The 17,228-nt window shown below is 35.4% G+C and overlaps 1 protein-coding gene across 1 annotated transcript; it reads left to right on the top strand.

Moving 5' to 3' along the window:
* The first annotated feature begins 13,223 nt into the window (after nucleotides 1–13,223).
* Nucleotides 13,224–16,917, top strand: LOC139733366 (ileal sodium/bile acid cotransporter-like). Its single transcript, XM_071644203.1, has 4 exons — nucleotides 13,224–13,442; nucleotides 14,968–15,161; nucleotides 15,635–15,839; nucleotides 16,399–16,917. The coding sequence occupies exons 1-4, from the start codon at nucleotides 13,224–13,226 to the stop codon at nucleotides 16,915–16,917; spliced, it is 1,137 nt and encodes a 378-aa protein (XP_071500304.1).
* Nucleotides 16,918–17,228: the final 311 nt, after the last annotated feature.

Genomic DNA, 17,228 nt, shown 5'->3' with positions numbered 1-17,228 from the left:
TTCATTCAAATTAACGTCATGTTATTTCTCTTTTGAAAAGGTGATAACATTTAAACGCGTATTTCTATGTGACTTTTTGTTTCATCCACGCACTGTTAAGCAGTAAAAGTATCATATTTTTTACCATACATAACTCGGGTTTGTTGTTCTGTAACGCCCCTTTTCTTTCATACATGTCATTTTAGGCCTACATGTACCAATACTAACTTCATCTTCTTACAGTCATGACAGCACAAATTAGATACAGACGTATTTCTCAAGAAGACAGAAAAAGAATTATAGAAACATTTGATGATCATAACCTTGACTTCCTAGAACTGGCCGACACACTAGGAATAAAGCACTCAACGGCCAAATAAGTTGTGGCCACATGATGCACTAAATCTTCGGACTGGAAGAATCACTAAGCACATTGAAGAAAAAAAAAAAAAACCTGTTGCCAAAATCTTTCAAATAAGTACGAAAATATGAAATGTAATGACGCTTGCAAAACAGCAACTGTGTTGACAAAAAAAAAATAAAGAAAGAACCAAAGCATAAACATGCGTGCTAAATTGACTGCAAAAGATGTTAAATTGGATGCCCAAAAATGAATTTGAATGAACGAGTGCGGCATGTCCGTGATCACGTGACTATATCATTCTAAATTGAATGAACGAATAACGAAATGGTGCTAGTTTTACGAATTTCAATTGAAAAAGTGTTAATTAGAATGACGCTAAAGGTAATTTGAATGCTCCAAAATGAATTTGAATGAAGAGATCATAAAATTGAACTACCGAACATGTCATCTACGCTAAATTTTGCTAAATTGAATGCAGCAATTAGGAATTGGACTGACACAAGTGCGAAATTGGCCGGGAAAACCTATATTATATTGCATTCCACAATCTTTTCACAGTGTTTTCTATCGTCTCTTTAGATTTTCAATCAATACTGTTAATGCACCATCAATACTGTAGCTTTGATTGTATCAGTTTCATACGGATAATTATTTTCAGTTCGTTGCATTTTTCTCTTTCATTGACAGTGAAATGTAAAACTTGATAAGTACAGGTATACAAGGAAAGAGAAGAAAACGCAAAAGAGTCATACAATCTCTCTCCATGTTTTGAACGTAGAGATGGAATGCTTTGTTCCCAATCTGATAGAAGATGTACACAAAAGTAATAAGCAGATAACTAACAAAATCATGACAAATAAAGGAGAATGAGGTACTAAAAACAAAGCTCTGTTATGGGAAGATGTGTAAATATAGAAATATTTGCAGTACGTACGCATTTGATATAAATTTTATATATAATTATATTTACTTATTTATTTATTTTGTGTGTGTGTGTGTTTGTGTGTGTGTGTGTGTGTAATAGACATCTTTCCAACATAACACAATATAAATCATGTAAGTGTATAGATTTATTCATACTCAAATTTATCATGCTAAAACTAACTAATTTCGAGGATCAAAACAACAATAAAAAAGCTGTTTGTATAGTAGATATTTGCAGCATTCAAATAAAATCTAATGACTTTGAGACGTGCAAAGTGTTTATATCGCAGGCTCTGAGTGTCTTGATTTTGTTGTAAAGAACTAGAGTATTATCAAATTAATCGTCTGGTTTTCGGAGAGGGTTGTCAAAATTAGATTTGTAAAGTAATAAAATGTCACAATGGCAACCAAAATGAATAAACAGATAAATAAACAAATGAATATTTACACGTATATAAATAAATAAATGAATATATAAATAAATAAATAGATGAATAAATAAATAAAACTTAAGTTGAGATGAAGATAGCCAGTGTATATTAACACCTTATTTCTTCTGCTGAATATAAAGTGACAAATTTAGCTGCTCAGTATGATTCATGGTTTTAACTGGTGGCCTTAATAGTCGGAGATCGGTGAGGGTGGAAGATAATTCTCGATTTTGTTCTCATTTGTTCATTGCGTTGATCTCCCATATTGCTTAATAAGCAGTCCTCCAACATACAATGGTGTTTTTTTTATGTGTTTTTTTTTTCTGCTTGAGTTTCATAATCAGTGCATGCTTAAATGTAACATTTATATTAGTCCGTCGGTAAATACCAAATCTCATTCTGCTCTGAACCTGTATTGTGACTGCCTCCTATACTTCAGATATTCGTTATTTCATTTTGCTACTCGTAATAGTTGCAGCATTACAATTAAGCGAATACTATCACGAGCTTTTAGTATGTGCATGAACCCGCAATTTTGAAGATATGCATGTATTATGTGTGTGTGCTCGTGTGTATGGTTGCTTGTCTTTTGAATTCATTATTTCATTGATCTTGACGCATAAGACATGATTTTATTTACTCTTTCATGAGAATGCTCGTTGTTGTTGTTTAAAGAAAGAAGAGAGAGAGAGAGAGAGAGAGAGAGGGAAAGAAAAAAATTGGGGCCCTATAAAACAAATAATTTGCCCCAGTCAATAGTAACAGAAAACAAACATTGTAAATCTTAGAGACACTAGACAAGAATATTAAATATACCATGTCCCACAAGGGAGCTCATAATTATAGTAAATACAACTATTAAAATATCATTTATTAAAATATTATTATCCAATATCAAGAATATTAATCATGTCTAAAATTGAGCTCAATACAAAAGTGACAATAATATCTAAGTTGATGAATACCTCATATTCTTCAGGCAGTCACATAACTATACAATACACGCGCTCGTGTACCGCACACTAACTCACCCACGCACATTATATTCAGACACGCACACATACACACCTCCAACCACGCACACACATACTAATATCAGGGGTCAGCCCAAAATAATGTACAGTATTTAGATAAAGCACACACACACACAGTGATGAATTACAGAATAGAGAAAATTACCATAACTCTATCATTATTTCATAACACTGTTCGAGTGCTCGTATTTCCAACTTGAAAGCGTTAATTTTCAAATAATAACAAAATAAGTGATACATCTTCACTGATAATGGCTGTACCTCTCCCTAATCTGCTAATTCTGACTAGCGTGTAATGGCATTCATAAAGGACAGCAACAATGGACCATTTGACCGTCTACTATTGATCCTTTTAGGCGAGGAAAAAGGAAATCGACTGAATCTGTCCATCTCCATCTCCTCTCATTTGCAGCTGAAAGGTCCATTGAAGAAAATTTCCATTTGATAAATTTGGGGTGGACTATTTTTTCCCCATGCTATGGCTAGCAGAGCTCTTGTGATCCTCATTAAATCCTTTAATAGGTTTACGTTATAATGATGGTAGTCTGAAGAAAAGCAATAAAAAGGTATTTCGAATATATGTTAGCTGTTAGGAACCTGTTGAAGTCAAAAGCCACGAAGAATAATCTTTAGAGAACTGGTGTATGTTTACGATAGGTTTCATATTTGAGAGCGAGGTATTTGTCGAATAAAAACGTTAAAAGAAAGAAAGAAATATAAAAAAGAGCAATTTACTTTTTGCTCGAAGGTTGTGCAGTGAAATTACAATATTTCCATTTCAGCTAAAGTTTCTACCTGCTTACAACACACAAACACACAAACGCACATACACCCACAGAGAGAGAGAGAGAGAGACAACCTCAAATTTGTTAATACGTCTACACCATTTGCATGTATGCCTATTAATACTCGTCATTAGTGAATGTCTGCCTAGCTGGATATACTGTTGAACTAACAGAAGACCACAAACGACGTATGAATGACTGATCTTACAAGCGTTTGGCTTACAAGAAACGTCAAATTCTGTGTGTGTGTGTGTGTGTGTGTGTGTGTGTGTGTGTGTTTGTGTTTGTGCGCGCATGTGCGTTTGTGTTTATTTGCGAAGCAGCATAATAAGGTAATACACCAAGAGATCATTTTAAATAATGTGCTGAATTGCACGTGGGTATTATGAACAGTGAGTATTTGAAAAATTGGGAGTTGTTTTTTTTTTTCGTTGATGACTTGTTTAATAACTTCTTTAAATATGTTCACAGAATTATTTTCAACTACGCAGCTCTTGAAAAGACTATTATGATGATCATTTCTTATTGAATGGTATGGCAAAACAGAAGAAAATTCGAGCTCATACTCTTCAAAAAAGAGTAAAACGTTACTAATTCAAGGCAGGAGGAGCAATCATTTTCTTGTCTGTTTTCCGAAATTCTGTCACATACTCAATTCATCATCAGCCGTGTAATAGTCATCGTTGTTTTTTTTTGTGTGTGTGTATTTTCGCAACGACCTTGAATTTATGACAAACCTGAAACTATGAAAATTAATCATCCTTTGAAAACAACCATCTTCAAAGTAATGCTATTGATATTAAGCATACACATGTTGCCAGTTACTCTTAGAAAGTTGTACACGCAACTGCAATGCCCAAAAGTTTATTTTGAAAATCAATGCGAGTTCTTCTTTCTGGAAATAAACTGCTCGTCGAAGAACAAAGAACTGGTCTGTCGACCCTACGCAATTCATTTCATTTCTGTCATATCATAATTTGAAAAAAAAAATGTATCTGAATATTGCAAACGTTAAAATAATAGTGTATGTCAGTTAACAAACTATCACCCACCACCTTGTTTCACTGAAGACTGCAGGAAATGGAAATTGAGGGGCTGCTAAAAGTGCGAGCTTGTATACGCAGTCCTCTCACGACGATACATTAATACAATGCATTTGTACAATGCTTTATCGAAGGGAGCTTAAGTATATAAGGGGCAAATGGTACTCATCTATTTGGTGAATGTTTGTACTTTCATTTTGGTTCCTAATATTTGGTTTTATTTGTCTTGTTGGTTTTAAACGAAACATGCCAAAAGATTGATTAATTTGCACATCGTTTAATGATAGGTGTTGGGGATAGATAGATATAGACAGATAAAATATTGGTTTATTTCATCAAAAGGAAACAACATAGCAGCCCAGGTAGAGGCTGAATTGCGTCTTCTTGATTTAAATGTACAAACAAGGCAATACAATACAATACAATAATCATTCACATCTGACAATTTGTAGAACAGATTCAAAAATTGAGCCTTTTTACATATACTATAAATACAACTCGCTTTCCAAATGCAATATTCCATCAGAAACTGATTATACAATAATAATCACAGCTGAAAATAGAATAAACTGATTTAGAATATGAAGAGATACATTAATATACTTACAGTTGTGTTTACACGTACATATGAATAAATGTATATACACAATATACATTGTACATGTACGCCAACCGACTATGATGATAATATGTAGGAAATTTCAAGTCAAATACTCAAAAACTACAATATATCTATATATTGTTTACTCCAAAAAAAGTGCTTTGCACGAAAAACAGATGCCAAAAACATACCTATCCGACACGCAAAACTTCGAATCCACCGCTCAAAAAAAGAAAAGAAAAGAAAAAAAGGAAATGAGGGAGTCAGCCAGATCAGCTAGCAATTTGTAACAATATCACTGAAAGAGATAGAACAATAAACTATACCAATCCCACACGGAAAACGTCCAATCCACTGCTCAAAAAATTGGGAGAGTCAGCCACGTCAGCTAGCAATTTGTAATATCTTCATCAAAAGAGAGAAAAGGAAAAGGAAAAAAATACTGCCAGCATGGCAATACATCGTTCAATGATGACAAAAGACAAAGCACAGCTACACACCCTACAGTAGCCATATATGTATGTTAAATGAATGGTCAGGCCCCTGGTTATATCAGTTATATCAGTTATATCAGTAATTTATTAAAATTTAAATCTCAGACTCATAGCCATAATCTCCGCAGTACAAATGATAGATTGACATTGCAGATACCCCAAATCAAAACAAAAGTTACCTTAGGTGACCGATCATTTTCTTGTGCAGCCCCTAGGTTGTCGAATAGATTACCATTAGACATTCGGAAATGTCAGACTTTAAATAGTTTTAAATCAAAAGTGAAAACTTTTTTGTTTTAGCATGGGCTTATTTCTTTTTGTACTTCCCATGCAGCATTGTGCAACATAGGAACTTAAGAGCTCTTGAAGCGCTGTAGAATATATAGACATAGTTTCTGCGCTTAATAAATGATTTATTATTATTATTATTATTATTGTTAAAACTGAAATCAAAAGCACTACTCTTAGAGAGCCAGATCTATCCCCAAAACTGTTATTTGCAATGATTTGCTCCGATATGATATATATATATATATATATATATATATATATATATATATATGAGTATATGAATATAAGAACGACCCAAGTCCAATTTTTGGCCAAATTTAGTTTGACATGGGAAATTGTAGCTTATGCATGGACTCATGTTGTGTATAAATGATAAATCCTAATTACCCCCGGAAGTGCCTGAAATAAATGAATTAAATATTATATGAATGTAAACATGAAGGACTTGGGTCGTTCTTACATTTATATTATAGCGCCCTCTCTCGTCCTTCTCTCATCTCTATAGCAGAATATCATGTGCATGAATCAAAGAAAGACCCAAGTCCATATGAATCAAAGAACGACCCAAGTCCATCACACAAAATGGCCTCTCCACAATTAATGTAAATGTTAATTGTCATAATAATATATGTTCTAAATTGTATATACAATGTTGCTTTCCCATCACAGTTAAATAGAATATTTTTGGACAAATAAAAAAAATATGAAGTGTTTTTAAGTTTACTTGAAATGGTCATCCATGGACTTGGGTCGTTCTTATATTCATATACTCATATATATATATATATATATATATATATATATATATATATCTTTTATTGATGAATTGCCAAACATGGTTACGACCATCCAGCAAAGACAGACGATATACCCCGCACATCAAATCTGCTACAACAGTCGCAAGCGCTGAATCCCTAGCCAAATACTTAAAACGTTTAACTGATTCATGATCGACAAGATTTTCACCACTTATCTGAACAGGACAATAAGTGATGGATAACGGACAAAAGAAACTTTTGGTAGCGATAACTTCTGCCATACTAGACAGTTCTTGTAATCGCAGGGGAGAGGCATGTTGTTCATTTCAATTCAGTTTGTATTTATTTCTGCATTAGATGTCGTATATTGTGGCAAAATATATCAAGTGTCTGCATAGTTCATGCAAAATTGATCCTACATTATATCGAATACATAGAAAAAAGTAAGGATATGAACACTTCTACATTAAATACACACTAAGAAAGGAGGTACAGAAAACACAGTGTAAGGAAAGTAGAGGGGAATTCATAAGCAAGGCTTGACTATAGGTAAATGTCCCCATACAGACATGTAATGTTGCATCATGAAGGAAACTTTTACAACGTACATCATAACTCTAGGACTTGCTGAGTGGACATCAGCAGATCAGTGACGAGTACAAATGTAGTCGTGGTTGTGCTCGAATGATGACGATGATGATCTTTACTAGAAGTAAATATTATCATAATTGTATAACGTACGGAGTGCATGTTATATGTGACTGTGCACCTCAAAACGAACATAAAGTCGCACACACTGATTTTGCGTGAGGACTGAAAATAAGTGAAATGGGTCAACCTAGCCGAACTTGACTTTTTCATATTTTCTGAAAGAGCGGGTCTTCTTTTACATTATGCTAAAATTTGGTATCATAAAACGGGCAGGAAAGTGTGTTTTTTTAGCAGTTTATCTCGAACATTTTTGGTAGAATAGTGTGATTAGGTGTGTCTTTAGAATCCCTTTTTCATTTCTGAAAAATCTTGTCCACACTCTTCACTTTCAACTCTAATAACTTTTGAAAAAATAGTGCTACTGCTTTGAAAGTTGGCATTAATTATGGACAGAATGTGTTAATGAGGCATGCTTAATTTCACTTTAATCTGATAATACCTTCATTGTTGTTACTCTGGTGGTTTACTTCCTGTTTTTTGTCCCATTCATCGCACAGCCAGCACGGTTTGGTAAAGATTAAGCGCTTGAATAGGCACTGTACTTCAGAGCATCTTTTCTCAGTTCACACTTTCCCTGATTTTGTGCTTTCTTTCCAATATTTAGATAGGTTAGGAGAGTCCATTTGATTTGAGTTATACATCATTTTAAAGCTTAAAGTCTGCTCTTTCAGAATATGGTCTTAAATAAAAATTCATGTCTGGCGACATTTTGTTTGTTTAGAGGTGCAGGGTCACATATGTAAGCTGATGTGGAAATCGTATTCAAAATGTGGTTCGCCCCGCCCATTCCAAGGCCCCGGTGGTGAAATGACCGTTAAATTCCTTGTTTACAGTTAAGTAGAGACACGTGGTACGTGTATTGATTATTCATTTACGTATCAGAAGAACTTTCGATTCTGAGAATTTTCTAGTTTTCATCTCAAAATATTTCTCGACGCACATTGTTCCAGATTAGATGGTAAAAAAAAATGCCTACATCAGCTTGCCCATGATGTTTCAATGCTTTGGGGGCTTTGATGATTCTGAGTTTTCGAGGACGTAGTTCATTCTTGCGATGGTTGAGGTCGGTGTTTATCTGCTGAAGTTTTAACCTGTTCAGTGTTAGGATATGTGGCTTACGCCTAGTTTTTTGTGTTTGTATGTTGTGTTGTTGTTCTTGTGGGTCTTGTTGTTGTTGTTCGGTGTTGTTCGATGTTTTTGTTGTTGTTGTTGTTGTTGTTGTTGTTGTTGTTGTTGTTGTTGTATTTGCTGAGTACCAGCTGGGGTCATCTCCGTTAAAGCGAGACGGCCTCTGCTTAAAGTAGACCATGGGCAGTGTCATTTGCTTTGGAATGAGGCTTGTGTGATTCGTGGCATAGATTGTGTTTTGTTATGCTATCAAGAAAGCGAATGCGATAATGTCAAACATACGTACAAACACACGCACACACACACACACACATAGAAATCATATGTATATAATACTGCATAATCATGCGTACACACAAGTGCATTATTATGATCATATCTTACATGTCCTACGCAACATGCGCAGTGAGTAGTCAATCGTGAGTCAAGTAGTCAATCGGCTGGCTCTTCTTGATTTACCGTTCTATAGACGTCTATTGCACTGCCGATAAGAGTGAGCGTGGGATAGCTGATTCTTCTGAATGTCACGTGACTCGCATTCATCCAATCAGATGGCAAGCATCTATCCATGTGTTGTATAAATATATTGTCGCGGTATGTATACATCATACACTCAATATTTGTGTGTATTGCATGGTGCACAGTGTTTGGAGGACCTTATTCACACGTGACTGCCAGAGCTGTGACCCCTTATCATCCAATTTGATATTAAATACTTAGGCCCACATAGCCACACACGCACATAAAGACTCGTTGCCAACCTCTAGCAGCCAAAACCAATGACGATCATTGACAACCAATTGGAGACCGGAATTTCTAAATTTTGTCGACTATTACTTTGGTCAGCAAAAGTTTTCGATGCAACCTCTAAATACTCTTGCAGAATCAACAACGTTCTCGAACGCTGACAAGAATTTACGGCTTTAAAAAAAAAAGACACCTTTTGACGACCTCTCAAAACAAACTGCCGACCAGTGATTTCAGAGGTTGTAGAGCCGGTCGTTGCTCGTGATACGTGGACCGTACACGAAACAAGTTCATTTCATTTACAGCTGAAGCAGTGTATTCTACAAAGGGTTAAATAATCTTATCTTTTCTGTGCAACTCTTTGAGGTGAGACATATCTTACGTCATGTATTTATAAGCAAACTATCAAAATAACTGGTATCTTTTGATTATACCACTAAATAATGTTAAATAAGGATCAACAGAAACCTTTTGAAGCTGTCCAGTAGCCGCATGATAGGATAGTAGGGTTAATGTTTATGATCACAGAGACGAAAGATAACTGTCATTATGATTCACCAGGTAAAACATTTCTGAGGCGTGAAGTATAGCAATATCTGTTCAGATTACAACACTTTCAACCAAAGTCCCTATTTTTCAGAGCATTTCGCGAAGACAGCCGGGAAAGTCCTCCGCATGTCCTTTGTGGTTTATATCATACATTTTTTTTTTCACTGAATAGATAACATTTTATCTTTTTATCTTTGTCGCCGTACATTTCGTTGTAAATGTTTTGGAAATTGCGCAGAATGTGTACCACTGATTCTACTGGTGTACCCTGTTCTGATGTACCGTTAACACCACGGAGGAAAAGGGCTCAAAAAAATAAATGGTATTGAAAGTGACACAGCGAGGAACAAAAACCCATAGCTGTTTAGTCATCTCTTTTCCTGATTTCACTAGCAAATTTACATTGGGGGGGGGGGGTGTCGCAGGAATACTAGTTGATGAAAAGCTGTCGGATGCTATGCTACATGAAATGACTTGTATCCTTTGTAAGGAGCTTGTATTTGTTTTGTCATCTTAAATCGACCCCTCTGAAATGTAATCTTACGGGGATGGATATTTTTGGTTGAGATGGGGAATTCAGATTTTGACTCATTGTGAGATAATTACAAACCTCCTAGGAAATATCAAAGATCATACGATTCGAAAGAAAAATTCTAAAAGACGAATTCCAAGAGGAATTAATTCAAAGTTTGTTTGACGAAAATTGGTTTTGAAATGGAAATCAAAAAGCAAAGAAAAACAAAGTGATCCTAATAAAAGATAGGTCTCAGCTTCTATTAGGACCCTTTTGTTTTTTGATATCTCAGTTATTTCATAATCAATTGAAGACCTGAACATATAAGAACGACCCAAGTCCAATTTTGGCCAAATTCAGTTTGACATGGGAAATTGTAGCTTATGCATGGACTCATCTTGTGTATAAATGATAAATCCTAATTACCCCCGGAAGTGCCTGAAATGAATGAGTTAAATCTTATATTAATGTAAGAATGAAGGACCTGGGTCATTCTTACATTCATATCATAGCGCCCTCTCTCATCCTTCTCTCATCTCTATAGCAGAATATCATGTACTAGTATATGAATCAAAGAACGACCCAAGTCCATATGAATCAAAGAACGACCCAAGTCCACCACACAAAATGGCCTCTCCACAATTAATGTAAATGTTAATTGTCATAATATTATATGTTCTAATTTGTATATACAATGTTGCCTTCCCATCACAGTTAGATAGAATATTATTGGACAAATAAAAAAGATATGACTTTTTTTCAGTTTACTCGAAATGGTCATCCATGGACTGGGTCGTTCTTATATTCATATACTCAATTTTTATGAAATAAACTTTCGATTTCCATGAAACTTGTATGCTCTGAAATCTTAAGCAAGAAATGTATCATTTTTTGAAAAAAAAATGTATATGATGAACTTTACAATTTTTTGCATCATCACAAAATTTCGAATCAAAATCAATATGGTTTAAAAAAAGAATTCTACAAATTTAGTTTTGGTGCAGCTATCGTGGCAAAATTAAAATCGCTGAATATATTCGATATATAAAATGTGCATAATATTTATTTTAAATATTGTTTAAAACATTGGACTAATTTACCTTTAGTTTCTTTCAAATTGTGTAATACCGTTCATTCTTATTCTGCTCCCAATTTGCTTAACTTTCATTTAGTAAACATCGAGCTACTGTATATTGCACAAAAATCCATAAGGCATAATGTGCCAGACCTTTGCAACGCACTTCTAGATTATGTTAAGCCATGCTATTTTTTTTTTTTAGGCTAGATTGGGATATATGTTACTATCAGACTGTGTAATCTTTGAACATCATTTGTTTTGCAATGAACAGGCTCTCTCTTATATTTTGTAAATTGTATTCCAACTCTTGCAATTGAATGTACGCAATGTTTTTGTACCCACCGTTTCATTCTGTCACCAACACTTTCATCATCACCCCAATCACTATCGTCTTCCTTATCATCATTTTCTTTTATCATCACCTGGTCATCATCAGAACCAAAATCTAATATATCTTTGCGAGTATTTATGAAGTAGAATACAAGACCTAAAGCACTATACACGTTCAGGTTTCTTTCCCCACTCTGCTGTTCATACCCACCGTAGCTGCTATGACGTAGAAACTACATCAGATTTTTCCTCGAACCAAAGCTCCCTCAGGAATTCTACAATGTTTGAATTCGGGAACTATCATGAAGAGTTTGTTCGCAAAAACCGATAAGTCCATATTTGCCAAATGGAGATATTTGCGATTAAAGGTCAAGACAAATAAAAAGGATATTAAGAAAATTTTTGCTTCTTTTGACCATAACTTCAAACATGTACCTTTATATGTAGTGACCAATATAATGTGTATTATTTTGTACTATATGACAGAGACCGTACTTCAAAATCTTCAAAAATGGACTTATCGGTTTTTGCGAAAAAAACTCTTCTATTGTGTTTTCAAATTTGGTGAGATACATGAAATTCGACCTAATTTCCTTGTGGAATTGATCATCAATGATTATTGCATGATTCGCATGACCACCATGTAATGGTCAAGATATTTTTGGTGAAAATGTTGATTTACAACATATTCTTGTGAAAGTTGATTATCACTAATGCTGTTTTTTCAATATACTATTCTTTGCCGATTTGTATTGTTTTGATTTGATTAGATTTGTGTTGTTGTTGTTTTAGTTTTAGTTGTTGTTATTTGTGTCAGTTGTGTGTGTGTGTGTGTGTATGTGTGTGTATGTGTGTGTGTAATTGATTCCATTTTAATAATTATTCGCATTTGGATGACGAAGGTATATACTAGTCTGCTAGTAATCCATCACTGTGGAGACTGTGTCACAATTTTGTTATGTTATATGAATCCATTTCACAATCCTATGGGCGTTTTATGAGTTCCCGCCTGGAGACCCCCATTTTTTTCTTTTCTTCCATACCCCTTTCCTTATATGCTCCCTTTCATTCCATCTCCCATACGGAGACATGTATTATTATTATGATACCATTTGTAATGTCCTGCTTATATCGTTCCACATTCAATGCGGCGTTTTATGAAAAGCATTCAGTCTAAAATGTCGGCATCATCATTTTAGGCGGTATGTAAGTTTTGTGAGGAAAGTAATAATGAATTATATAACTAATTTTCATTTGCGCAGTTCGTAATAATCGTGAAAACGCAGACTGATTAATTCTCATGAATATTAATTTGACTGATGTGAGGGTCCCTTGTAGAAAATAATGAGAATTGATGCTATTATCTTCAGCTCCTTGAACTACATGTACTCTTCTTATCTTTTGCTTAATAGGCAAAGGGTGTTTAGGATATCACGTTGCCGCCTATTCCCTCCTACGCAAAATGGATTTTGGAAGGTATGCAACGGATGTGACTGAGATCGTGATCACCGAGTCGACTGTGCCATCTACAACAAATATCACTGGCAATGGCACCACTATGAGCCCTCCGAATGTTGGGGTGAATCTGACCTTGGCGTCACAAATCTTGGCAACTACTGTTTTGGTACTGCTGATGCTGTCCATGGGTGTGACCATTAATTTCAAGGACATTAAAGAAACGGTTTGTCAATATATATTATTTATTCATTTTGTTCTTTTTAATATGATATATATATATATATATATATATATATATATAATTATATAATTATATATATACATAAAACGCTATTTCCAGCCATGAGAGGAAATGCGGAATAAGATAGTTTGAGGGAATGTTGATGAAAAGCATTAAAATGTTCCGAAAAAATGTAAATATTGCCCTTTTTGAAAAATTATGCATTGATATGCTTAATGCAGAATTGAACTGAAAAGAGCACAAAATGCATCTTATACTAAATTCTGTATTTTATTGGAAAAAAAATACAATTTTTATTTAGAAAAGGCAGATATACCTAAATTCCCCCATGACCCGTTTTCTATGCGCATCCAATATATACATTCATTTTTTTCTTGCATCCCTGCCAATCTCCCGTAATTTTTATATTGATGGTACAGTCCTCAATCTATACACACTGTACCCTATTGTGGAGTAGTCCTAAGGCCCCAGATCATTGATAAGGCTTTGAGAAACATTGTCAAAACCTAATAAAAATGTCCTTCAGCGCATTTCTGGAGCCTCTTTTGAGTTTTTTCAGCTGACAAGCAAAAAAAAAAAAACAAAAAAAAAAACAGGTCTTCAGCGCAAAATCATAACCCTACCGCGGTCACACTTCAGGGTTTATATCTATTTCTTTCTAGTGGAACTTACGCACTACCCACCCCCCCCCCCCCCCCTTACGCCGGCCATGTATTATATACATTATATAAATAACAAACAGATTTTTATATATATTTATGATTAGGACAGATTTGTAAAGAGAACACTAATGAAATTTTAAAAGGCTGGCGTAAAGCAGTAAATCCGGATACTATCTTGTTGGACTTGAAATATACATAAAAAGAGGGCAAATTCGGTATCTTCTCTTTCGGATGTTATAGAGAACTTTAGTAATTTTGAAGGTATGTTTCACTTACGAATTGTATGACTTTTAGAAGATAACGTTGACAACTGCATTTTATGGTCCAAAAAAGAATTGTATTAGCCAAATAAAATCAAACTAAGTGCAATGATGTTGTACCTGGAAGCCTAACGTGAACGAGGCTGGCTCGTTTTCATTCTGTTTTCATTATCAAATCTTGAAGCATTCCTTCTTCCCTTTGATAGAGAGCTTTAGATTTTCACGACGGTGACGTTCAGAGGGGAAAAAAGCGGCTCTCCACAAGCGCATAGTCGCTGATCAAAACCGATGTATTGATATCTCGCGTCGTCTGAGTTTTCATTACACGTTCTGGGCTATTTTTACGTCCGCTCAATTCACGACGCAGAGAGCTATTTGATGTACTGATCCTATGGGGGCATCCCTTCATCTTTTAAAGGTTACGTCCTAGCTTACCAGTAACCTTAAGCTACTTTGCAACACGACGCAGGGGGAGAGAGGAGAACGGCCAACGTCATTGTCGTCTCCAGCTTGATTCCGCATCGCAATTCTTACTGTCTTACGCTACCTAATTATCTTGCTCGCCGATGTTCTTCTATTTCACAGTTTCGTCATCCTGCCGGATTTTTTATCGGCATGGCGTCACAGTTTGTACTGCTGCCTCTCATCGGGTTCTGCCTCGGCCTGGCCTTGAAACTTGAAGCAGCCGGCGCCATATCGGTCCTCATACTTGCTTGCTGTCCTGGTGGAACCCTCTCTAATGTTTTTACATACTGGACTGATGGGGACGTGTGTCTGAGGTAACATTACTCTCTGAAAGATTTTTTTTTTCACGTTAATCTCACCTTAGCAATCTCTTCAAAAATTACTTCTAAGTAAATTTATTCTCGAGATAACCTTGTTCGACGATCTACTCTTTATTTCAACGTTGTAACTTCTGTGCGATTATTTCAAATTCAACTTTTATCATTATAGCTTTTAGTTTATCAACACTTTCCTTACAGATTCTTGTTTTTTTGTCGTCTGAAAGAAAATTAACGAAAATGATTTCAACAATAGAAGCAATGTCATCATAAGGAATCTTTTAAACAAAAATGAATATGAAGGAGTATGATAATCTCTCCTGATTTTTGAAGAAGGGATTGGCAGGAAGGAGAAGTATCAAAATCGCGAAGGACTCTCAGATAAAAACCACAAATAGTGTCTTTGAATTTCTGCGCACACACAAGCGCATTCGGTTTTTTTTTCTCTCTCTCTCATCTAACCGTACCAGTGTTACCATGACGACAGTTTCCACGGCCGTCGCTGTAGGGCTGATGCCCCTGAATCTCTTTATATACTCCCGGGTGTGGACCAGTGAGTCAACTGTTATTCCTTACCTGAACGTGTTTACAACGCTCATCACTATTCTGATCCCAGTTTGTTTTGGAATGTTCTTGCGCTGGTGGAAGAAGGAATGGACGACTTGGATTACACGTGTGAGTTGATTGGTCCAATCAGCGTTTGCACTTTGCAGATATAAGATTGTAAGATCCACATGCTTACTAATACATATAATTTGCATCCCACATGGATTTGATTTGGTTGCATTCTCAAGTATCACGATTTTCATGCATTGTTACTGTATCATTCCTTTTGCAAAAATAAAGATCTGACTTCTGTAGTCATTACAAATATGATATTGCAGTTTTACAAGGTAAGGTCATGAGATGTACACGCACATGTAGTTATGTTTATCCTTATAGTCAAAAAGATATACTTGTACTGCTTCTGTAGAAAGACATAATTCATGAGATAACAGAGCTATCCTATATGTAGTTCAAACTGTGTTGTAAAGAGAATCAATACTTTCGTGATTGGTGGTGTTGTATTTGAAAATATAGATGTCGAGTTTGTCTTGAACGAGTCAGCTTTTGTTTTGGGTGTTTTGATTTTGTTTTTGTTTTTTCTGTTACGTGGTTTTCTCGTTTCTTAGTCAAATTATCTGAACAGCAGATTTACAAATATATATATATATAATCTCACTTACGCCATCAGATCTGCTTGATTTTAGCGGTTATTACATCGAGTACAACGGTTGCCATCAGCATAGTTCTGAATCCGTATTTCTACAAAGCTGGATGGAGACTATGGCTGTGCTCCATCGTTCTTCCTGCCCTGGGCTTCGCCATAGGCTACGGGTTCGCCCTCTTGCTCCGACAGCCTCACGCCAAGTGCCGTGCTATCGCCTTCGAGACCGGCTCGCAGAACGTGGGACTTGCCTATACATTGACCCTGCTCTCTTTCGCCAATTCCCCACTCTTCCTGGATATGCTCTTCTATCCAATTCTCTACACAGTTGCCCTCCATGTTGAGCCTCTTATACTGGTCGGATTATACAGGTGTGCGGCACACAATACTTTTATGCGGGAAGGAAACGGAGAGAATACTGAAGACAACGTTGAAATAGTAAGAGTCGATTTCAAGGGATTACAGGCCGATGGTACTGAAATGAAGAACAATATTAGAGACTCAGTTTACAATCAAAAGGTAGAAACGGAGGTCGGAACTGTGTGAGATTAACCATGAGAAGAAAAAAAAACAGCATATACCTCAGCATGTGGACGTGTAATATTCAATCATAATAACGTCGAAATAATGGTATTGGATAACTGGTTCGTCTTAGAGTTTGTGTGTATGATTTAATAAAAAAACAACACTTCCTCGTTAATTATCTACGTTACACTTCCTCTTTTAATTGTTGAACAGGTTCCAATCAGATCCAATCATCTTTTAATCAAAGTCAAGAAATTATTCATAATTTCTTGAAGTCTTTTTCCCCCCTTTGCCTTGGTAGCTTTTGCCAATTAAACGGTTAGTTAGATATG

The sequence above is a fragment of the Diadema antillarum genome, unplaced genomic scaffold (assembly GCF_040938485.1).
Source record: "Diadema antillarum isolate AM-2024a unplaced genomic scaffold, OU_Dant_1.0 seq00000472_RagTag, whole genome shotgun sequence".
In the NCBI taxonomy this organism is placed as follows: Eukaryota; Metazoa; Echinodermata; class Echinoidea; order Diadematoida; family Diadematidae; genus Diadema; species Diadema antillarum.
This window is presented reverse-complemented; position numbering and strand designations above follow the sequence as displayed.